This window comes from Aptenodytes patagonicus, chromosome 8, assembly GCF_965638725.1.
Source record: "Aptenodytes patagonicus chromosome 8, bAptPat1.pri.cur, whole genome shotgun sequence".
In the NCBI taxonomy this organism is placed as follows: domain Eukaryota; kingdom Metazoa; phylum Chordata; class Aves; order Sphenisciformes; family Spheniscidae; genus Aptenodytes; species Aptenodytes patagonicus.
In genome coordinates, this window is record NC_134956.1 from 22,108,767 (window position 1) to 22,134,536 (window position 25,770).

Genomic DNA, 25,770 nt, shown 5'->3' on the forward strand with positions numbered 1-25,770 from the left:
GTGCCTTTGTGTAGGTCTGTGTGAGGTGGAAAGCAAGGCTTCCAGCTGTCACAAAAGGGACATCAGGGCAGCAGGCCCAGTTCTTGTGAAATCTGAGGAGATTGCAGATCCAAGGTATTCCACAGAAATCCCAAGTTTACAACATACTGTTTCATTTAACATAGATTGAAGCACATACCTTGCAAATCTTCAGCATTTTCTTTACAGTCCCTAAATTGTAGGTTAGATAACTTAAAAAAAAAAGAGTTGAAACCAAGAGTTTTGCCCACACCAGTCACTTTGGTCTGTTTGTCCAGCCAGACTATAGTCATCACACTTTGTGCCTGAGACAGGAACATGGTATGTGTATAGTATGTCTCTGGAAGACATATCAGGTCATGGCTACACCACTTATACCTAGCTATAGGCTGATCCTCCCTGTGGAAAAACCCACCCGTCTCCAGATTTTCTTCTGTAAATAGATGCTTTAACCAGGTACCTAAAAGTACATGGGCATGCAAATGTGAAAACATGGTGTTTTTATCTTGTGTGTATGTACGTGTATATGTACACACACGTGTTGTATTACACTCTTTTAGGAATTGTTGCATCTTCTAGGTTTACTGTACATCAGGAAAAAAGTTTAGCGTTAAGCTGTAGTAAAACAGAGCCTATTGCAGGATTTAGCCAAGTAAAGAAAGTGTCATTGATTGCTCCCTGGAGATGCATCATTTCTAATGAGAGTCCTAAAATGTTAGGAGATGATAACATAAAACTCCACAAAACTACTGGAGTTTGCAGACTTATTACCATATTGTACCCATGTTGTAACTGAGGGGGGGAAAGAAATGTAAATAATCTTTTTCAAATGGGATTGTTGATGGGGGAAATGTGTAAAAATGAAGCTGTTGGCAGAACACTGTTAGCTTATGAATTATACATTTAATTAAGGAAAGCTAAACTGGTAGATTTTGAAACTTGTGATTTACTGTGTCTCATTAAAGACAGAATTTCAGTCCTGCTCCCGCTGTTGGGTGCTGGCAGCAACGCGGAGCAGCCGCAGCGTGGGGCTGGCAGGGCACCTCGGGTGTACCTGCGCTGCAGCACGCTGTGTTATAAGCACTGAACATGCTCGCTGTGGTACTGATGGCAGTGCAAGAAGGCTTGGCCAAAAAGCCCTTCTGAAAAGCAGGGCCCTTGGATAGTAAGCTCACGTGGAGATCGGCCCTTCCAGGGTGGGCTAGTCAAATAAATTAGCTTCAAGTTGCCTAGACTATAGACACACATTATTAAGGTACGCGTTGTGAAACACTGTATGGAAAAAGATGGCAAAAAAGGGTTAGGAAGTCAGAATAGGACGAGAACTGAGAGCAGATGTAAGAATGGAAGATAAGAAGGGTCAAATGTGCAATAGGACCAAATATTAACTAATCTCCAAAATATTTGCATGCAGCTGAGCTCCTCCCTTCATGAGAATCTCATGATAAAGTTGTTGTTACCAGTTTCATTTTTCCATATCCAGAGTGAAGAAAGGAGCTGTAACACTGACCAGCAACTGGCTCTCTTGATGCTCAGAGGAGGAGTGTTATAAATAGAAATTTTTTACTAAAACAGCTTTCTCATGGCATTGCAGCACTGCCATTCCTACTTAAAAATAGGTTAAGCAGGAAAATGAAAATTATCAGGGGACAAAGACTTTTGTGACCTTCTGAAGTGGCTTGAAATAAGTTTAAAACTGAAGCAATGCTTACCTTGCCTTTGCTAATTTGTGCATCCCCAGTGGTTTGCCCTGTAGCTGACTCGTTCTTTCAACTGGCGATATTGCACTTAAGCACTAACGGGAAGCAGATTATACTGGAAGGGATACATGATATGTATCTGGTGTTTTCTAGGCTTGTCCTATACATGGATCTTCAACAGTAATACCTTACATGTTCAGGAAGATGGTCGCCGCTTTGTTTCACAAGAAACGGGAAATCTGTACATTGCCAAAGTAGAGCCATCAGACGTGGGCAATTACACCTGCGTCGTAACTAACTCTGAAGCAGAGCAAAGCGTGCAGGGGCCACCCACTCCTCTCACGCTCCGCAGCGATGGTAAGTTATCTGGGCGTGCTTGGCTGAAAACATGCAGCACAGTGCGAACTGGTCCATCCCCAGTTATTGGAAATTAATACTGCTATGCGTCCTCACGGAGGTAAAAGGCTCCCAGTAAAAAGCTGTGCGGTGGGACATGATCTTAGTTTCTGCTGGATTTAAATGAGATTTGAACTGTCAGGACAGGAAAAATTAGATAAACGTATGCAAAGAAAGTGGTGCTCAATATCATTGAAAAATAGCAAGAGAATGTCAAATGGTATGTTAATGTTTTTCATCTTAGGGATGCCTGTGTTGAGGTTTAAATCTGGCAAAGCTTTCTAAATTTATAATCTAGGTATAACTCGAATAACAAATCTAGAAAGTTATTTCAAAGTGAGTCACCGAGGTGAGAAACTCACCTGCACATATACAAATATCTTTCTGGTAACATTTCTAATTGAATGCTCACAGTGAGAAATATATACCTGGGAAATCTTTACACAAAGTTTGTTTTGTACGTTTGCTCACCTAAATGTCAATATACTTGCACTGTTTGCAAAGCAGTGGTGGCAATCAGTAACAAAAGTCTGTATAGAGTTATGTTTCTAGGATAAATAAAACTCAAGTGTGCATTATAGAATAATACTTCCACTAGGAGACTGTGCTGCTTTATAACATATTCGATCAGATCACCCAAAACAAAGTTATAGTTCCACAGCTCAAAAGTTAATAATTGGGTACAAATTGTGAGTGTACATGCTTAAGATCTCTTCTGACCATTTTCTTCCTTTTCATCACCCTACTTTATTCCTTTTCTCAGAATCATTCTATCAGTCTCTTTATCTTCTCCCATTCACTTTGGTGGCCTCCGGACTGGGTCATAAACAGGCAGCCTTTAAGGCAATGATGCGAATTATATGGGTAATATTAGTCAGATCCCTGTTAAATATAAAATAAGAATCAGCTCATTTTCAGTGTGGGATCTGTCCTGAACTGATAATGGGTTATCTGTGGTTTACCAGATGTTCAGCCAGATTTTCAAATGTGATCATTGCATCTAATTACATCAGCCTTTCTCAAGCCTGGAGCTCGTGTTTGGATGCTTTAAAGAAGTGTTTTACAAGTATTTTGGACACAGAATTCCATAAACCTTTCTTGCTCCCAGAGTATATCCAGTGTCCTGAGAAGTGGCCACTCAGTGAAGTGACCAGTGTTAAAGGCATTGCTTGTTAATGCCTCTTAAAAAGAGGTGTGAACCCTAAATTGTCTCTAAAACTTTAATGCACAAGTGTAACATCCTTGTACGCGTAGAACCTGTGTATAAAGTCATGCTCTTCAACTCTCAAATGCATAGAACTTACAGATTTCACACAAGCTTTCAGCATGGGGTTGAATTTCACCCAGCAGGCTAAGCCTGCTCCATAGACATCACGTGTTGATTGCCACGGGTGGAACGTAAGGCTCTGACATTAACACCATCCTTTCTTTTACACTGAAATTCTGTTGTACTAGACAGGTCTGAGGCTCAACTGGAGTGCTAGCTGTTTTGATGTTCAACAGGTGTGATGGGGGAGTATGAACCAAAGATTGAAGTACGTTTTCCAGAAACAACATATGCAGCGAAGGGCTCATCTGTTAAACTGGAATGCTTTGCCCTCGGAAAGTAAGACTTTTGTCTTTTATTAAAATGTGGGTTCTAACACTGTTCTACAGTGAGAAACAATGGTTCGTTCTAATTTGCACAGTATTTTTTTGGTCAGAATGTAAGTTTGTAAAACTTACTTTTTTAACCTTATCTTGGTTTGATTGTTTCTGTGCAATGTGTTCCCAAGGAAATGAGAGAAAACTATACCACAGCTGAAGCCCACTTGGTTGCAGCTTGAAGGGTGGAAGGGTGGGGAGGGAAGGGAAAATCAGAACAAAGACTATATTCCTTGAGAGTAGATTTAACTCTGGGGTGAGACGTGACTTCAGGTTACAGCGTTCAGTGTAACTGCACATTCATATCTGATCTGCATCAAAACAGGAATATTTTTGTGCGTGGCATCGTTGTTAAGAATGAAACTCGGGGAAACGGGCTGTGTTTCAAGAGCACATAGACTGTCTAGAATGGATCTGACAGATTCACATGGCTCTCAGCACACTCTTCTCCAAAGAGATGCTGAGGAGCCCTGGGAAGCCCTAGCAGTAGCCCCTCCTGCTAAAATCTACAAATCCATTAGGCTTGCGGTAGCCTGTATTTTTCCTAGATTGCTTACACTGCTGTATTCACTTACAGAAGGAGCAGTGCATTCAAACAGCAAGGGGTGCTCTGTATTCAAAGAGCAGATGGTTAACTGAGTAAGCGTAACCAGCCTATGAAAACTAGTCTTTCCAATGAGCATCCGTTTTCCCTGGCAAAGCTAAAATAACCTTAGATTGTTGACCTCTATTTAGTTTAAGTTCACTTTGACAATCTGTTTTAAGGCTGTAAGCTTTTAAAGTGTTTAGAGCTTTCCCAGAGGTTAAAAGCCTGACTTGCAGACAGCACAAATTAATCAAATGTTCCTCTGGAACCTATGCTGAGAAGTAGAAAAATAAAGCAAATAAAAAGTTAATAAGACGGGAAATGGCCGTCCCTTTCAGATGAGATTTTTATATAAACTAATCTTGGGGCTAATTTTTATTTAAGGATGAAGAATATTTCTACAGAGCCATATTCAAAGGCATATGCATTTTTTTGGCCCCAAACAAGTACCAGACTGGAACACTCCTGCTAAAGCTGATTTTCTTTTCCAAATACTGTCAAGCTACTTCTCTTTAAATACCTCCTTAATTATGTGTGAGTCAGTGCAGGCTTTACATTTCGAGTTGTCATTTCATATTTCCATCTGTTGCATGGAAAGCATTTAACAATGATACACTGACTGCATAAAAGCATTTCAAAAACAGAGTAAATTATATGTACAAAACAGTGCCTTCTTACTGAAGGGGTAAAGACGGGTCATGTTAATGTGACACACAAGCTTTGCCATTTTAAGAACATCTTAAGGAGAAAAGGTGGACTGAAGGACATACAGATAATGAAATCCCTCAGCGAACACAGTACCTTCTGTGCTGTGCTTGGAAAATGGAATGGCTGAGGGTTGATGCAGCTTTAATATACATTTTCTTCTTCATATATAGGACTGCAGCTGAAACCAGTGTGGCTATACTTCCCTGGAGTTATACTGAGTAAATACCAATGATCCATGGGCAGAAATCCTTTCTTCACAACTTTTTTTATCATACTATTAAAGTGCATCTAATTTATTGTATGTATTTGAGAGGTGCTGTTTGTGAGTAAAGGCTCTTTAGTGGTGTGGCTAGAGAATTTCTCCTCTCTAGATTTTTTTTGACAGGTTAGATGTCTCATACAGAACTGTACTGTTTTCAGTCTGCTTTTTCTCCCTGAACCAGAGCCTTGAACCACATTTTCACTAACATGTCAATCTGTGAAAAAGCTTTATTTCAGAGCTGGCATTTATATGTGAATAAAGCAACAGAAACAGATTGCAGGTGAAATACTCTTAACTTACTAGATAAGGCCAGATTTCTAAAGGTATGTAGGTGATTAGTGATAGTGTTAAAAGCTTGATGTTTCCTACCCCCAGCTGTTTACAATTGTAGTTAGGCACATATAAATGCAGCAGTGTGGCCATCTGCACCTTTAGATGCTTAAATTCCACTAAAACACTAGCCCCTACTATTGTCTGTTTATGTTAAAATCAATTCAGCTCACCGTTTGTTGAGCTATACCTCTGATCTGCCACAAGCACTAACGGTTATTATCTCTCTTGGATTTCAGAACTGCTTTCCCATTATCCATAATTTTCTATATTCATACTGTTAGGCCACTGGTTCAGACAATGCTGTCAGCTGCTACTACCTCTGTGCTATGAATAACAGAAATCTTTCACATCTAAGGCAGATTATAGGCAACCTGCTGGGGTTTTGGTCTCCAAAAGTCTTAAATGAAAGTACTTTCACGGTATTTAGAGAAATAGCATCTCTTTTCTATATGGAACAGCAAATCATACCTATTGGACCTTGCTCAAAAAACACTTCCACATTTAAAATGCAAGTACAAGAGGCCAGACTTACGGCTGAGTTTTAAGGTGTCTTTTTACCTGGAGGAACTCAAAGCCACCTAACTAAGAAGTACTCCTTCAGCCAGGCTGTGGGACACCCAGAGGTAGGTATGTTCCACATACCTCTGTTGCAAAGCTCTGTGTTTTACATGAAAATATCGTGACTGACTCTCGCGAACGGTCTTCTAGCCCAGTCACAAAACCTTGCTTGTTTTGAGGAAAATAAATATGGGGGGGGCAAAGAATCAGTATTCATTCCTGGGAAGAAGGTTTGGAGGGATGGATCCCGAATGGACAAAAGCACTTGGGCTGGCTCTTGGCTGTGAATCCCGTTTTGCAAAACAGAGACCATGAATAGTAGAGAAGTTTTTGAAAAATAAATTAGTCCTCAATGTGATGAAAATACAGCTGGGCAAAAAGGAGTGTAAGTAGCATGCAACTATCTGATGATTGGCATGGGGAATCTAAACAGGCAAAAAATGCACATTATACTTAATTCTTTAAAAGATGGAAAACTGAAATATGAAATCGTAGCTTGACTATTTCAAATACTGTAGCCTGTGGCAATTTAATAGAAGAGATGAGACTTTGTGTTCTGCACTAATATTCATTGCGTTGACAGTGTTTAATACTATGCCAGTATTAAAAGACATGTTTTGGACCAACCTATATTAAGCATGCCATATGTCTAGATTATTGTTCACTATGTCTTTGAGGGGATTGAGTACCATGGAAAGAGTTATGTTCAGCTGAGTTACTGTGCTGCTTTCTCTAGATTTCTTCCAAAATAACTTTTCTGTTGCACAAAATAGAATAGTTTCTAAAATGAAAATAAGCAAAGTAGTTTCCATGTCTGGTGCACACTTTTATTAAACTGTGTTTTACATTTTTCTTCATTCTCTTCTGTTCAGAATCCTTGCAGATGGGCTGTTGCCAGCTGAGGTTGTAAAGAGCATATGTGAATAATATAAACCAGGATTTCTTTCAACCCAGAATATTGGTTTTTCATGGGAAGACCCCACATATTCCTGTAAATGTATTCAGGAAGGGTTTTTCTAGAGGCTGTTAGTATAAGTAGATAATCACACATCTATAAGGGGGTTCCAAATAACCATCTTTACTAAACTTACATAAAAATACCAGGCTTCACTTCTTCATTAGATGGCTATTCTAGTATATTCTCAAGGAGTTCATGTAGGAGGATATAAAAGGATCAATTAGGGGATTCTAAAATCATATATATATATGAATTACTTCTGCCACCACAAGTGAAGTTTGCTATTTTCAGCCCACATTCCTGATAGAGCTAATACCTAAAGGTTTGTACTTTAAGGGATGAGCAAGCAGCTCTGGAAGATCCTCTCTTACGTAGTTAAGGTGAGTGGCTTGTGACCGCAGGAGAATGAGACACAATATCAGGTTTCAGAAAATTTGCTGCTCTGCTGTTTCCCTAGTAATACATCAGGATGATTAGAAGCCTGAGTGCTTTAATTATTATGCCCCTTGGATCCTAATTCTTCCTTGTGTCAGCAGTTGATGCAGATGTGATAGCAGCTTTCAAACCTCAGCTTTGTCTTACTTGTTTAACTAGGCATGGTCTTCATTATCGAAGCTGTAGATTTAATTTTATCGTGAAGTGTCCTCAGATGCATAGGACGAAAGATGAGGCATAGATGCAATGCATCATCTGGCTGCTGAGTCTTTGCTACAAAAGGGTGGAACCTTCATCTTGGTGTGGGCAGTAATGCTGCAGACAAATTAATTTCATGTTCAGTGTGACAAGGCTTGTCACCAGCCAAAAAATATTTTCCATCTCCTTTTCTTTCTGAGTTAGTAACTTATGGTTTTGTGATTCTGCTGCCTGTATGGTAGAATATAAATTAAATTAGTACACCTAGATGCTCTGAAAGTTTCAGACAAACTACAGATTTATGTACAAAGACACTCTCATGTTTATGCACTGTTTTCCTACTTATTCAGGTGAAAGCAAGACTTTGTCTATGAAGTGTAATAAATTTGAAAAGTGTACTTGTTTCTTTATATATACCAAAACTTTTTAGCTCCAAGCAGTATCTATTTTAATCTGGTTATTGGTAGTGACTAAATAAAAAAGACCTACCAGTTGCAGGACCACCCCAAATCTGCATGGGAGGGTCCTAGTCCGCGTAGCAATGTCAGATACTGGCTTCAATAGAATAGGGTTATGCAACATAATCCTACAAAAATTCACAGGGCTCTATTTATCAAACTAGGTTTTGTATACACTTACCTATACCTAAAGGACAGTTTCACTTCTTAAAGCATCAACTTGTAAAATAGATAATTTGTTACAAAAAGCAATTTCATTAAAGTAAATTTTAAATTTGAGGTAAAAAAGACCCTGAAAGGTTTCATATGGCCTGTAATAATGGTTGCTGTTAAGAGGTTTGGTTATAAAAATGTAAACTAACATCAGAAGAAGGTGAAACCAGCAAAAAACCCCACCTTTTGCAAAATACAGTGACTGAAGATGCTGGAAAGGCTATGATAATGAGGTGTCAGCAAAGGCAAGGAAGAAAAAATGCGCATCTTCTCAAGCTGCTGTGATAACAAAGATCCTTCCTATGGATGATGGCACACGGCTGAGCTATGGATCCTCCTGCAGTCTGCTCATTTAACCTGTAGCTCTGGCTGATGAGGAGCTGCTGTCCTGACAAATGAATTCCCTCTGCTGATAAAACTAGGCCACTTGGCGCAAGGCTCCCTGGCAGGAGAACAAAGTGCTGTTAAGTATTTATTGCAATTCCGCATTTAAACGCAGCAAAGTTGATGAACCGAACTGAGGTTTTTATGTCGTCCTGCTACAGTTAACATCAGAGGGAGTGCATTTCAAACATCCTTGTGTTTGGCCAAAAATGAGGCAAGTTTGCCTTGAAACATCCCCAAGGATGTCATTATAAGTATGTGGTGTGGATAAGGAAAACAGGATAGCGTCTTGAGCTCAAACCCTGGTAAACTTGACAAGTTGACAGAAGGGGCCTTTTTCCACAGAGTCTTGCCTGTGGCCTTGGTGTCAGTGCAGACTTTCCTTCTTCATGAATAGTCAGTACTAAGAGAAAACAAATGGCTAATAGAATAGGAAATATTTAGATGAAGCACTTTCAGGTAGTGGAGCATGAATGAATGTATCTAATTGTTGTTTTTCTTCTCCCATGTGGCTGTTAGTTTCCTTTAATCTCTTTGTTACGAAAAAAAAATCCAGAAGAGAAGCCTTTAAAATAAGTAGTTAAATGCTTCTGGCATTCAATGCACTGCATGCTTCTGTTATACAGTAGCTATTCACCCACTGTTTAATATGCGATAGCATTTTAGAAGCCAGCCATGCTCTCCTTTGTGTCGTCAACAGTCTGTATCAATCCTACCACAAGACTGCAAAACACCTCGTTGTTTTCCTGACTAGAGCACAGCAATTGTGGGACAGACTTATTCTGCGCAAGAGCTGCATTTCTTTTAAATAAACAGTAACTTGGTTTACAGAAATTCTGCATTAATAATGTCATGCAAGGTTTGTGGAAGAGAGAGCAGCTTTTAACAGACCAGCCAGTGCATTGGAGAAAAACAGACAAGCCCTTTTAAAGTTCCTCGTAAAAAATACTATTAAAGAAGTTTGCATCTTAAATAGATTTTGGTCTCATAGTGAAGGGCATTTAATAAAGGTGGTGATGACAACTACTGTTGTCTGAAAAGATTTGGAATTTAAACAACCCTATAGGTCTTGAACCATAAATGGGAAATAGAAGAATAAAATCTCAGGTGTTCTTTCCAGCTCTTTCACTGGTTAATGATATCTGACATGTCCCAGTCTCTCTCATTCATAGAAAATTGTTCAGCCGTATTGGAGGAGTCATGTAAGAGTCAGAATTTGTGTGTGTATAAATTGTGTGTGTATGTACATATGAGTTATCCATATACATGCATACCAGTGCAGAGTTTATTCCAAAATCTGGAACAAATTGTGTCTAGTTCCAAACCACTTTCACAGGCGGCTCTGTTATGTTGGAAAATGTAAGGCAGCTAGAGGAATTATTATGCTGCTTAAATAGCTCTTAGAGATCCCTCGGTTAAATTTGTGGTCTTGGGACTATGATTTTCTGTTTTACGGAGCAGGGGAAGGGCAGCTTGGAGGCTCTCTTGCCCAGCTGAACTCCCACCAGCACGAGGAAAACATTTACAGACTTCCAGTGCACCCGTTCTATCTTTCAAGCTTAAATGCAGAACTAATCAAATTTGTGGGATTGTTATTCATCGTATGTTAGAGTGGTCTAGCTGTAAATTGTCCGGTACATAGTCTGTTTCTGTTGATTTTTATATTTGTAGTTACTCTGTTAACACCTGCCCAGCTGCTCAATCCATGTAATGTGCTGAGCACTCACACTTCTCCCGGGTCCTGGTTCTTCTGGCTTTGAGTGAACTTGGGCACATCATAGCCACACAGACCCAAAATGCAGAAATTAGGCCTAAACTTACCTGTGTTAAGTAATTTGTCCATTCTGTATTTGTGACTTGATTTCTTTGGTCAATAAAAAAGGATTTGAACCAGGGACCTAAATAATTTAAAGTGTGAGCAGTTATAGCCTCTGCTAAAAAGGCATAAATACTTTGTAAGTCAGCACTGCAGGCCAGAGACCTCGGGGACTGGCAGACAAGGGCAATGTGCACTTCCAATTTCCGTGAAAGTTATATTTTTCAAGTTCAGTACCGAGTGTTTGCTGTTGATGTTACTTCCAATGGAAAAGAAGTCAGCATTTAGCCAAAGCCTCTGTAAAAAGCTGTTCGAAACGTAGCTGCTCATCTGCTTAGAAAAAGCAGCTTACTGTAGTTTGCAGAAACAGAAAGCAACTGTGAAATCCAAGACTATTAATATTTCAAAGTGTTTTGGTGACATAATAGATCATGAAAGTGAGGCTTGTATGGTTTGTGATATTACCAGAAATCCAAGAAGTATTTATAGCCGCTTTCACACTTGACTTTTTTTTACTGTATAGAATACATTGATCCAAATATAAATGAAAATGATAGAAAGCTACAAAAACATGAAACAAGAAATATTCTCTTTTGTCTCTATCTCCTTTCAACCTCAATGCCTCATGCTTTCCACTTCGTCTCTCAACTGTCTGCCCTCCTCTACGCTGGCTCCCATTTTTTATACCTAGATTTATTGGTATTTTTAGGTCCTTTGAGTTCTTGTCCAATATTTCCTATTTTGAGGTGTGAAAATACCTCTAACGCTACAGGGAATTTGTTTGCTCTGAAAACCAGTCAATAATTCAGTACTTCTATGGTGTTTATTTGGACTTCCAAAGTCATTCCTTCAGTGTCACAGTGTTTAAAAGCAGGTTTGAGCCCTAAGTAAGAGTTACTGCGGGGAAAACCCAAATTGGCCTAAGAAGCAATCATAGAATTGACTGAGGACTTCATCCCACTGTTGGACTTGTGCCCCGAAATGAATTGGACAGGTTATAAAAATCTCAGTGTTATGAACCTCTGTATGTCACGCTTAGAAATAGAAATGATTTCTTTTTTTTAAATATTATTACTCTTTTGAAAAGATTTCACATTATCTTTTATCTGCTGTAACAAATGCTCTCTCTTTTTCTCTAATGAAATATAATTATTTAGTCCTGTCCCTAGTATTAGCTGGAAGAGGTCTGATGGAAATTCATTGACAAAGAAAATAGAACACAACAAAACCAAAGGAGTTCTCGAAATCCCAGATGTTCAGCAAGAAGATGAAGGCTCTTATGAGTGCGTTGCAGGAAACATTCGAGGAAGAAACATTGCAAGAGGTCGATTATTTGTCTATGGTAAACAGATTGATTAATTTCTTCATTTATTTTTTTTTTTACAGAGCATGATGGTGTTCAGATGTATTTTGTAGATGAAGTCTATTAGCCCCTTACTGGAGATAAGAAATGTAGTTCAGGTTAAGCTGATTAAAAAATGATTGGAGGTCTGCAGTGACCTTCACTGAATTACATTCTCAGCAAATAAAGATATTTTGCATTAAAACTCAGATTGAAAATGTGGGCTGTGCCATGATGAAGTTGTAAAGGTTAATACGAGGCAGAAAGAAATCCCTGGTACATTTACATGAAACATTAAGGGCAGGCAAAAAGATTTACTCTCAATAGCTCACAGCAGCATAAAGCTGTGCTGCCCCAGATGCAGATCAGGGAAGGATTCATGAGGTTTTGGTTCATGGGAGTGTAAGATTATCTCACCTTCTAGTCTAGCTGAACTCTATTGCTCCATAAACAGACGAGGGCAAAGCAGGGGAAACTCATTCCACTGCCTCCCTCTCCTTCTTCCTTGTCTGAAAGTGGAGAATAATATTTCCATGAAACTGGTGTTCAGATGGATTTTGTAGATGAAGTCTATTAGCCCCTTTCCTTTTCCCTTCCCACATGCATTTATTTCCTGTGATCCAAGTCACATATGATGGTCCCTCATAGCCAAGGTGAATTATATGCTCTTTAGTCCCATTGTTAATACCCAGGGAAAGCAACATATTTTGACATGGATAAGAAGGGAGATCTTTTCTTTACCTCATAAAACTTTCAAAAGAGAAGGAAAAAAGAAGTAACAGTAAGAAACAAATTACAGAAAGCTAGACTGAGCCTACAATTAACATCTGTTGAGAAGACCTTGGCAAGTATTTTTTTTTTTAAGTAAATCTCTTCTAATGAAGAGATGTAGGCTTTGCTGATAAGCTACCAGTCTCCTGCAGCTGTGGCTAATATCAAGATATATGCCAGGAACAGAGCATTCTGCTGCTGTTTTGAATATTTAATTATTTCTTTGCTTTTAGGGGGTTATTTTTGTTCTCATTGCTCACTAATTTTTGCAGAACATCAATCAAGCAGTTCCATTAAAATTAAGTTCAGTAGATTACCTGGACATGATTGATAACAGCATAGGCAATTACAAAATTATGATCAGTTAATACAATCTAAAACAATGTGCTTATTAAATGTGCTTTGTAAATTAATTAATAGCTGTTCATACTGAAATATATAAACAGCGCTCATGAAGCTTTTGCACAAGATTTTTTTCATCGTGTTAGGAGTGGGCTGGTATATTATCTACATAATTGACTTCCTCTTGCTTAATTTCTGTGCTGCGGTGTTTTTACTCTGTCGGCAGCTTGTCTCTAGGAAAGAGGGTTTCTTTCCTGGACACTGTCTGCTGCTTTGTGTGTGATACGTAGGTCCCGTGCCTTAGGCTCCGAGAGCAATAAAAATGACGTGTAATCAGAATCACTTTTAAGCATGGTGAGCTGTATCCCAGATACTTTCCCATTCTGGGAAGCGGCTCGTTGGCATTGTATTAATCTAGTGTTGGACAATCTCGAGGTACTTTGTTGGGGCAGAGTCATGACCTACCCGCAGGGTCATGCTGTAGAGGGAGGCTTTTTAGTAGCTTGTTCCGCTAGTCTCAAAGGATAACGATTCTCTTCCTAAAATTAAATTGCTCTATGTAAGAACTACGTGTGTGTGTGTATATATTTTTATATACATATGGAGACTACAGCATTATGATTTAATAACCCAGCCAAAAATTTTTCACAGGATGTTAAGACACCAGCCACTTATGCTAGAGGCAGAGGGATGCAACCTAGTATCTCATTGGCATGTGGCTTTGGTCTATCCCAAAGTTAGGTGGGTGTTACTTGTTCTCCCTAGGTCTCATATTCACCTATATCTTGACAACTATTCTAAATGTCAGCCCACCTCAAGCTAATTCCTGCTCAGCTCGGTCCTTCAGTGCTTAGTTGAATGTTTACAGAGCTTGTAGGTGATTCCTGCAAATTCTGCTTTTAGGCAGCAATGAATTTACGTAAATGTGCCACAAGTATTGAGAGGGTGTTTTTCTAATCTCAGTAGCCCTAATTCCTTTGTGTAGTATCTGTGTTCTACATTACGAAGAACCCATGGTCTGAACCCATGGTCTCAGGTATGTGGGTAAAACAGAGGGGTAATATTTACAATCCATGATTTTTATTAGCTACTGACTAATGATTTTGATATTTCTATTTTCGGTACACAGATCCAAGTCCCTTGAGAGGAGGACTCTTTTTCAGAAGTAGGGGTCTCTCAGTGTTTTCAGAGACCATGTCCAGAATTTCAGGCATCTAAAATCACGCTTCTGCAAATTTTGGCCATAAAAATGAATAATATCTAAACTGAATTTCCTGCCCACTGGTCACTTGATCTCTAACGTTTTTCCAAGTTAGTCCTGAAATTGGATGCCAGGGAATTGTTGTGCAGAATTCACTTGCAATATAATAAGAATGTGTTGGACAAATACTAATTAGCCTTGCTCAGTTCATTAATTAATGGCAACATACCTCCAGCGAAATAATTTTTCTCCTGCTTAAAATGGTTTGCATATTCTTTTCAGCACTCCCTGAATGGGATAAAAAAATCCAAAATGCCTTTCTGTCTCTCTATGACAGTTTAGTTTGGGAATGTAAGGCAAAAGGAAAACCAAGCCCTTCCTACAGTTGGTTAAAAAATGGCCAGCCACTCACATCAGAGGTAAGGTTCCTGTTGTCTTGTTTGCTTTCTTGCTCATCTTTTTTTTTTTTACATGTTTTAGTCATGACATTCATTTTACAGCATAGCATATTACCTTTTTTCAGAAATTTAATTAAAGTTTAACATATTAAAATAAATATAATAGCACAAAATCTTTGCAGCACAAAGCCTCAGTTCTTGGAGTTCATCTTTATTGAAAATGTATGGTAGTGCTAGTTTATATATATAGAGAGAGATATAGATACACCAATTTCTTCATATGATTTATCTTACAAAGCATCTAATTGCTACAAGATATGGCAGTAGGTATGGATGGGTTTAAAAATAACAATTATACTTAGGGAAGGAAGGGTCTGTCCAGAAACACTAAACACCTTTGTAGACATAATCTGTAATTTGGGAAAACGGTAGGATGCCAGCTGACTGTTTGTGGAAGAGTGGTTCGGAGCTGGCATCGCAGACTGATCAGCCTGTTAACTTGCACTTTTCTTCTGTTTCTGTTCTTAATCTGCAGGCTGGGTGGACCTTTGGTCTCATGCAGTATGGCCATTCTTATGCTATGTTAATCCTTTAACTGAATTAGTCAGTCAGCTATGAAAATCAGCTAATATTGAGGTTAATACTTTTCTGGTGCTATGTAGAAGAATAATAGACTAAAGAAAACCGCATGAAGTTATAAGGGAAAGGTGAATAAGTGAAAAAAAACTCACTTAAAGAAAAAAGAAGGACCAAGAGGAAAGGAAAGTAGTGAAGTGGTAGGAGTGCAGGAGGAGAGGGGAAATTAATTGGAGCTCAGACATTTAAGAAACCTGATCAGATACTTATGTAGCCAGGTCTTTGAGAACCCAGCTTTGTCTCTTTCCAGGCAGTATAATTATACTTCTGTGGTGGCCAAGCTTTGGCACATCCATCTTCCAATCTTCACTTGTTGGCAACCTTGTGGAGAATGACTTCTGTGGCAAGAGACTCTTTGCTGCATTTGCATTCTGCTGAGGCCAAGTTTTCCTTTTTATTAAGCATCTATTCAGCATCTATCAGGCATAAAATGGCATGGCTCATCTGTAATGCATTCTTACTGGGTTGGAAAAAAATAATACTGTCATTAATTTCTGTCTAGCAAGAACAGATACAGAATCATTTCCAAAACATATGGGGCGAATTAGCGCCTGCTGGGTTGCAGAACCAGCACTTGTTTGACTTAGTAGTACTGATTTGAAGCAATTGGAGGGGGGTCCAGCCTTCCATATGATTTTCTGCTGGATTAGTCCTAAACAGACCCCAACTAGCATCTGAGAAGGCTAGCTAGAATTTACTTGGATTGCAGTTTTTCTGAACCTGACCATTCTACTCATTGTCACCTCTTCCTAAGCAAGATTACCTAGTTTCTCTCTCTTTGAAGACAGTGATATTTAGAATCTGTAACTCTTCAATGGGATAGTTTCACTAAAAAAAAAAAACCACTCTACAGACACATTTTCAACCAACATTTTCACAGTACTTACAGTGTATTGTAAATGGAATACTTCAGGCAACAAAATGCTGAATGTTACTGCTCAATGGACAAAATGGATAGTTTGGAGTTGAAAGTACAAGGGAGGTGTAATAAAATATTCAGTCTGTCACAGCACCCTGCTTGTTGGAAATATCACAGGAAGAATACCTTCTAGACACTTTCCACCTTGGGGCTGATTCCGAGGATATTGTCTACTCTTTGTCAAACCTTTCTCCCTGACCACCGAGTTGGTCATCCCTGCATTATTGCTGCTTGTGTACATGGTGTGCTTTATTCTTCTCTTTGTCTACGTAGTTCAAAAGAGCCAGCAGAGAATGGTGGGGAATTCGGCATGTGTATGAAACACGAGTGTTGCTTCAGAAGGGGGTTTTATATTCAAAGGCTGTTTGTAAAAATGGAATGCATCGAGAGGATAGCAAACAGCCTGAAGGTAAAACTGAGTATGCAAAAGATATCTGTAATGAGAGCCTCAAAAAAAAATTAACAGTGGATAAGTAATGCAATGTTGTTAATTAGTTTGCAATACACCAGCCGTACAACCGCAGGCTGTGCTCTCATCAAATTTCCAAGCTAAATAAGGTTTGTCTGGGTCAGATCTTGGTCGGGAGACCTCCAAGAAAAAGCCGGAGTATTGGAAAAGAGAGCTCCATGGCTCAATAGGTGGCACTCTCCCCTCTGCAAGCACCGCAAGAGAAATCCCCCCAACAGGCTGTGCAACTGGCTCATCTGTGGCAGCTCAGCGTTAGGTTATATACGTTCAGCAGTTCACAAATACATTTTAGATGCTTGTAGCTGTTCAGCAAAGACTGTAATGTATACTCTAGCAATATATGCTCCCATTACTGCCTCAGAGGCAGCAGAGCCAGACTAAAACAACAGCATAATAATAATAGCAATATCTGTTGTTTCAGACTTGCATTTGGTGAGGGAATTTATATTCCCTGCTGTGGGTTTCTTCCACACTGATCTGTTTTGGGGAATATATTCTCTTCTCCTTCTCAGTGTTACACATTGCAGTGGAGCATTATTGTCTCCGAAGGCTAGTAATAGTAAAATCACAAAATTTTTAGCTTTAAGTTATGCTTTTAACATGAAACAGGCTTTTTTGTTTGCCAAAATTGAGCAAATAAAACTCATTTTAATACACCAAAACCCAAGCTCTGGTCCAAATTTACCTACTGTGCAAGTTCCTCTACTTCAGCAGAATTGCACTGAAGAAACTTAGCGTGTATAGAAATTCAAGCCATGAGGAGCATGCTCTCCCTCTGATCTGAACAGCTGCCTGTGGGTTTCCAGTAGGAATTTAAAAGTGTTGGCTTTCAGTAGAGCTTTTTCAGTAGATCGTATTTCTGTTACTTCTGATCTGATGACATTTGAAATTTTTCCATTATTTGAGCACCTCTGTCTCCTGTGGAGCTTTTCTGATCATCTTAGATTATCATCATCAGATTCATCTAATCAGACGAAGGGGGGGTAGGTCATGCTTCACCGTGCCCCCAGACAGGGCTGCAGGTGCTGCTTCTCAGGAGCCATATGGAAGATGCTCCAGGCTCCCAACATGGAGCAGCCGTACCTGCCCTGTGGTAGCTGCTTCTGCGTCTGCTTCGTGGTGAAGCATACCCACAGATTCACAGTTCAGCAATGCAGAGAAACACGTGACACAGCTGGAACATCTGGGCAAACCTGCCCAAGGCAACGACTCTGCAACACGTGCCTGGAGCTCTTGAAAAGTTTGAAGAGCTAAGAAGGTCTGAAAACATAACTATCATTACATAGCCAAGGTATACATCGTATTTCTGACTTATTCATTCACGTTGCTTCTAAGAAAACAACATTTCTGCTTCTGAATTATGATCAGGTGCATCAGTGTGATACCAAAAAACTTTGGGATTGTACACTCATTGGCTCTGTTGATGTGTTTTGCTTGGTTTTCTTTTATCAGGAAAGAATTCAAATAGAAAATGGAACTCTTATCATACCTTCGCTGAATATGTCAGACTCTGGCCTCTATCAGTGTGTGGCAGAAAACAAGTACGATACTATTTATGCCAATGCTGAGTTGCGGGTGATAGGTGAGTGAATGCCACTGAAATGAGCAGGTACTGAGTATAACAGAACACTCATTTAAAAAATTTGAAATTAAGAAATGAGTAGATTAAATTCCACCTGGCAGTTCAAGTCTGTTGATATTTCTTTGCTGCTTGCTCTTCATCACCCACGTGTGAATGGGTTTTTCTGATTTTGTGACTGGTTTGGAGGAAAATTCTAATCCCGTGTGTGGTCTTTTTTTATCACATACCCACAATTTTAATGAATGCTGTTTCTCACTTAGTATTATGGGTTATTAATAGTTACTCTGCAGTTTTTAAAAGTCAGTTTTAGAAAGTGGGTAAAATAGTTTTAACTATAAACAAAGAGCATATGGCAAATATATATATAAAAACAAATAACATATAGCAAATAATCTCATTAAAAATTACCAGAGATGCACATAAAATTGAATTTGTTCATATATTATAAAAAGTATTCTGTTATAGATATCCAAATATAAAGTTTGTTCAACAGCCAAATACTAGTGAAACCAGTAAAACACAGACTTTAAGAGCATCTAACTGCTGTATAGATCTTGCGTTTCCTCCTTCTCTAAGGGTGAATTTTCACATAAATTACTGGACAAATAAACATATTTTCAGAAAACAGTGTCAGTTTATGAACAGAAAGCTATTGAGAAACTGTATTTGTAATTGAATACTCTAAACTCTGCAGACGAATACATGTGGCTGGGATCAGGAGTGTGATGTTTATCCTGCTGACATCGCTCTGCCCAGGAACCTCATCCTTCATCGCAGATAGACCCATTCTCCCAGCCTGCAGATAACCCTAAGGAAAGATTGTCAGAGCAGACAGTTTCTAGGCAGACAGTTTAGAAACAGCATAAATAAGATACAATGAATTCCTTTCTTTGGTACTTAAAGACATTTTTCATGTTTGATCTATCTACTTCTGCAGAAACCTCAAAAGCAAAGCAATTACTAGATTCATCTACTATGTAACTGGAAGAGAAGAATTTAGCAAGTTCATTTAGTAACTTGTCAGCTGCATATACTGTTCTGCTCTTCTTTCTTCTTGCTTCTCTATTTTTAGCTGCAGCACCCGATTTTTCAAAAAATCCTGTGAAAAAAATGTCTGTTGTTCAAGTTGGAGGTGAAGTTACAATTGGTTGTAAACCGAGTGCTTCTCCCAGAGCAGTTATTAACTGGAGAAAGGGCTCAGAGGTTCTGCGCCAGAACAAAAGGTACCGTCATAAACCAGTTGCTGGATTGTTGGGTGTTGTCTGCTTTAGTGTCATTTAAACATCGCTGAAACACAGCTGACTTAGTATTGCTTTTGACAGCTCATTGAAGGGAAACTTTGATGCCAGAGGCCTGTTTGTCTTTAGCAGTGGTCATAGAGTTCTGCAGATATAAAGCTGAATGAGAACAAAGCCAAACCGAATACACACGGGTAATTGTACGATACATACGTTTACGTTCATCAGCAGTTAATTCACTGCAACGCTATCAGAGCTGACTGTTTACCGCACGCAAAGCCTGAGTGAATCAGCTTCATGTAGGAGACATCAGTGGAGGCTTCAGGGAAGCGGAATATACCCCCAGGCTCCGGCATAATTGCTTCACAGCTGTACAGGTTGTACAATAACCCGTAGCTAAATCAGCCTCCATATTCTCTGTCTCTTCTGTTTAGGCAGGATTTAGCCACTGGACCAGCATACCGGTACGCTCCCTCGCCAACCCGTGTGGGGTTGCATGGTCTTCGGCAGGGCTTTACTGATGTTTTGTCTGTGGTGGCTAGTAGCCTATTTGTGAGTTGCCACAAACCATCCACATTATTACATGCTAACGTCAGTTAAATGGTACTGCGTTAAAATCAAAAGCGGCTTACTGACTTGAGTAAGTTGTGAATAGTATACACAATATACAACCGTGATGATATTTCCATATACAAACGTAGACAGATGAAATGGGCAACAGCATCTAAGAACTGTAATCTTTCTCAGCATCTCTTTCAGTTCACAAATATAACAGCAACACTGTTTTATCACACTATCCTTTTCAAAGACTGAAAACAGTAATTCATAAAGCTCTGGAAATCAAACACCAGATTTTGCACAGAGGAGGAGTTGCTCAAGGAGGTTAGTTTGGGTCACATAAGACTTAAAATAATTATAATTCATTAAAACAATATTATCCAAAACTGTGACACACAGAAATATTTCCCCTATCCCATACTGCAGAAATGTACAATACAGATAAAAGTAAATTGGAGAAGTATATGTGAAAGTGCAAATCTGAGAAGAAGTATTTCACACAGGTACTCGCAATGAAACAGAAAAATTTGGGTAAGCGACCCATGCCACAGGGCGTAGAGAACTTTCCAGTGATTCCCCCTCCCCCTTTCGCCAATGGCAGTTTTACTTTCTGTTTAACTGCTCAGCTAATGATGAAAAATATTTTTCCGACTAGCGTTCAGTCAAATCTTTATTTGCATTTTGATTTGTAGGGTCTATTCAACAAAAATGCCTGTTCATTCCTATTAGATGCAGCCTATCCCTACAGTAGGTAGCAAACATGCTCGGTATGCAGTTTGCCCCAGGTAATCTCTGGATTTTCTGACACTGATGAGAACAGGAGCAAGGAGAGCACTGTTTAAAACTTACAATTTAAATAGTTGCATTAAGCCTAGATCTTCAGGTTCTAGTACCCCGATATTACCCATCTGATTTGCTTATGAAAATGTTTACATACTGCATACAGTATTTACTTGTGCTTCTGTATTAATTTACTAACAATAATTATAAGCACGCTGTAATTTTTGACCATCCCAGAAGGCCTTCTGCTGCTTAGCAGGAGTAAACAAAAGGAGCAGGATTTACACTGAGGCAGAGGGAGAGGGTGTTTAAACTCTCCATGTGCAAAACGTTATTACCAGTGTTTCCACTGGTGCAAAGTAGAATTTATGAGGCTTTTTGATTATTAAATGACAAAATAGCTAACGCCACGGATTTAAAGAAGAGAAAAGAACTCATCTATACAGTATTTTTCCAGGGATCTTTATGACAGAAAACAGAAAATGAAATAAGGATTTGTATGGCTGTAATTAAAGTACACAACTAATTAAAGTACTAAAATCATATGTATCTTTGCTCATAAAAAAGAAAAGGAATCTGCTCTGCCTTTCTCTCTACATATGATTAAACCCTGACATGTCACATGCAGATTAACTATTTTAACTAAAGCTTTCCTTATTTCTGCTCCCATTTTATTGTGCAGCATTTATAATCTCTCTGGACTCCTTTACTAGCTTTTTTTTTTTTTATATTTGGTTGGGTTATAAGTGCTGAAAAAAAGGAAATACCAATCCCTTACAGTTCTGACAGCAAAACTGTGATGGACACATTGCTAAATAAGTCAGATCACGTAGGTTCTTTGGAATGATTTAGACAAATTCAATCTTTTGTTACTGAAACAGTGCAACTAGATCTATTCCACCCTATTTCTTTTTCACCTTCTTTCTTTCACTCATGATAATAGTTTATTCCTGATAGCCATGCATGCATGGTCACTGCTCTCCCTGATCATCTGAGCTCTTAATATGACAAGATAACACTGCTTTATACTAATGTTAGTTTGCAAGTATGTAAAGAGAAATGTGCTGACTAGGAAGAGCTAATTAATACACTGTCCATATTAATAAAAGCACCGTGAAATATTTTTTATTTGATTTCCTCTGAGGGTTTTTAATCAAGCCTTTTTAAGTTTACCAAGATGCAGTATTTGAAAGAATCTTAACATTTCCTGAGTCTGAAGTGTAATCTTCTGAATCTCTTGCCACGGACCAGCAGTGAAGGTCCTCAGCCCACAGTCCCTTTTTCAGGGCACAGACAGTTTCCTCCAGCCCTGCTTGTCTCTCCCATCTTCTCTGCAGCTCAAACACATCATTGCCCAGATCTTCAACAGCTTGTATGCTCTGATTTATGTAGAAGACTTTATTGCATTTAAAGCATACACGTAAGTCCTTCAAAAAATTCCCAAATCAATAAATTACACTAGATGGTAAAACAAAGTCTGAACATACCTGTACCAGGTCTGCTTACTGTTCCCGGTCTTAACATCCCCTCTGCATTGAGTATTCTACTTCAAAATTTTCAGAAATAGGTAAATTCTACCCTCATTCATATGGCTCATGCCCTTAGTAGTGGGATTTATCTTCGGTTCATGCTGCTGACCACCTTAGAGAGGGAATTCAAGGTTATCAGCTGCAGGAATCAAAAAGAAATTCCACAGTTGGCTAATCCTAGCTGGTTTTGTCTGCTCTCTTCAGGTGATCCCCCAGTCCGCTTCTCGGGATCATCTAGCAGTACAGCTTCAGGTTTTCTCTTGGGCAATTAACCTCCTCCTTTGGATCAAAGTCTTGAGAAATTGGCTTTCGGGAGCAATACCGCTCGTCCAATGGGCAGCTGTTCGAAAAGATTTTGCTTGCCCTGTGCTGAATGCACAACTTTTTCCTGGCATGTGTTGTGGATTTTAGCTCAATGTAGAAATGAAATGCAACAAAGAACAACAACAAGCTTCATGCTCTGAACTCCCACCCTGTGGAGTTTGACACAGATATGAGCTATTTTCATGTATGTCATATGTTCTCAGTAAGTGCAATGGGAGTTTTCTTCATCTCACTTCTATCATCTCGTGTCCACTGAGGAGAAGAAAGAGTAGGAGGGAACAATTCATATATTAAATACAGCAAATTTGCAAGTCTAGACACTGACCTCATCACAAATGTATGTCTTGTTATCACCTTCAGTGGATTCAGGATCACGACCCTCATGGAAAACTTATTTTATAAAAATTCTTTTTGATTGAAGCATTTTAATAAATGGGAATTGGAACCCCTTTTGCTTTACCAGAGAGAGGTGCTATTCCCTCACCATGAGTTGAGGATCCCCAAGCATAGTAGTGAATGCATATAAACATATGTGATTCACTCCACTCAGAATTTAAATGAGGATAGCTGAGGGAAAACCGAGAAATGAGGTAGGCTGAAAGAATGCATTAGTCATATACAGCACTTTCCATGCATTAATAATCAGTAATAAGCAAATATTCATAATTTAAATTGTTTTCTGGGGACTGGACAAGAAGTATGTTTAGGAGTCAATAAAATATGCTCAATACTTGTTGGCTCCTAGACTTGCTTGTAGGACACAGTTCAGTCCCATCTCTGTGAAGGATGGTAATTGATTCTCGGCCATAAATGAAGCTGCTCTACATGGTAAATTCTCTCTCCCATGCCACGCTTGTTTCTGGTGTTTTGCACTCAAGTTATTGCCATTTCTCAAAGGAAACATAGGGGAATGATTGAGCACCGAAATGAAAAGCTGTCTTTCAACAGCCTTATGCAAAGAAAACTGAGCAGATGTTGTGACTGGAGACTTCTAACGCTATGGGTGGGAGGAATTATCTGGTAATTGCTGAGGTGTTACAGCCGCCCCTTGGAGCCTCAAATTCAAGGGGATTCTCCTGCTCAAATATGAAACGCAAGGACTCAGCAGGTTTCATTAACTAAAGAGTTGGATCCGCTCACAGCCACGTGCTGCATCTGAATTGCTCTACCAGTCTCCTGGGCAGGACCATTCTCCTATGGCCTTCTGAGCACTCGTGGCCACCATCTGCTTCTGCCTTTCTTCTGCTGCTCCACTGTTCAAAGTCAGATTCCAAACCCATGAACATTTGAAGACATTTTAAGCTTTTCTGTTATTTGGGAAAAGAATTCTGTCTTCTTGTAGACTGCTGTCAGATTTAGAGAAATAAGGAGTTAAAAAAATAAAGGCAATTAATTGGTAAACAGGAGAAGTCCTCAATCCACAGATCAAATACAACATACAAAACATATTGTGCTGTGAAATAGCATTTCAGCTTGAACCAATTTGAGAAGAAATGTGTCAGGGCAGTTCAACAAACTTCAGTGAAACATTTCAATTACCAGAATGTCAACACTGTTTGTTTAGCTTGTACTGAAACCTTCCAGAATATCTATTATCTAAAAAAAAAAAAAAAAAAAAAAAAATTCTGCTTGGGGAGGAATCAAGACAAAATGGATTGAAAATTCCAAAATTTGCACTACTCTACTAACAAAGGAGGAGATTGATGTCACTTAACTTTTATTTAGCTGAAGTCAATATGCAGTCTAAGGTAGTTATTTACTTTTTCTTGGCAGGCACCTCAATCTCAAATGAGATGCCTAACTTTTAGATGAGCAAAGATGGGGTAATGAAACCTATCCACAGCGTTTAAAAAGACCCTACCTATATTGAAGTCAGACCAGATGAGTAGCACAGGCAAAGAGAAGCTTTGCTTGTCACGCTGCTTAATGCCACAAGCCACCCTGCTTTATGCACCCGCTGTTTGCAGATAAAGGTAGTATAGACATTTGTATGCTGGTAGCAAGTTTCATACAGAACATATTTTCTTATGCTATTCCAGCACTTACCGTTCTATTCCCAACTTTCTACAGCAATGTGGCTAGGTGAATAGCAATGGGATATTAATATTTCTATTATTTTATTTTTTAAGTCTGGTTTTTGGAGCCTGGATTAAGTGTATCTCCATTTTTATCCCTCTCGCTTTTCTGCCACAAGAAGCTTTGCATAGCTTTGATGATATGCCTTAACCCTTCTATCTTATCAGTGTCTGTGTGTTTGTAAAGAAGTTCATTTCCTATTTTAGTTTTTAAATAGAGCACTTGAAGTGTGGGCATCAGCAATCAGAGCAATTCCAGATATCTTAGACACCATCGCTGTAAGTCAACATGAATACAAATTAAGCTTATCTCTTGATGAAATACTAATTTTGCTTAGCAAACCAGTGGAATTGATTCCACATCTGCTAAATTTGATTAATCACTTCAGTTCCATTCCTTGCTAACAAATACATTGACAGAAATCAAAGGCACGGATTTACCTGCCTGCTTTCCGAGCTTGGTCTGAACTTACATATTAAGATATGAAAACTCCTACAAAGCCTGAGGTTGCTGTGTAGAATTGCTTTGTTTTTTCATCTCTCAGGCCACACTACTACTACATATTTGGTGCTAACCAGACAAAACCCCGTCATTACACCCTTCCCGAGGTAATGTTGAGAGCTACAAGGAGTATTCTATATTCTAGCTAAAAGTATTGTATGCTCAGATTACAACGGTCTCGGTTTCTATATGAAGGGTAGCAGAAAAGAGGGTATAGCAAAAGGCTAGTGGAGGCAGCTATAATATATTTCTTGAATATTTATTTGCTAACAGCAGTGGTATCTTTCCATTTTCAGTGTTGGTTGTAGGCATAAGTGTGCAAGCATTTGCCCGTGCTTCCTTCTGAATAATGTCATTTAATCTAGGAGGAACATAAAACATGGCAGTACTCATTGAAGAGTGAGTACGCATGAGCAGAATTGTTTGGTGATCCAGCA

General features: G+C 39.0%; 1 protein-coding gene across 3 annotated transcripts in view; it reads left to right on the top strand.

Annotated features, from left to right (window-relative positions):
- CNTN6 (contactin 6) overlaps positions 1-25,770 on the top strand; it is a 158,117-nt gene that overhangs the window by 97,175 nt on the left and 35,172 nt on the right. For 2 of the 3 annotated variants that reach the window (XM_076346681.1, XM_076346683.1), the window contains exons 6-11: positions 1,872-2,075; positions 3,618-3,720; positions 11,825-12,009; positions 14,606-14,742; positions 18,198-18,327; positions 19,400-19,550. In XM_076346681.1, coding sequence (XP_076202796.1) covers positions 1,872-2,075; positions 3,618-3,720; positions 11,825-12,009; positions 14,606-14,742; positions 18,198-18,327; positions 19,400-19,550 — 910 coding nt within the window. The remainder of the gene's footprint in view (positions 1-1,871; positions 2,076-3,617; positions 3,721-11,824; positions 12,010-14,605; positions 14,743-18,197; positions 18,328-19,399; positions 19,551-25,770) is intronic. The other variant, XM_076346682.1, reaches the window with a different exon arrangement.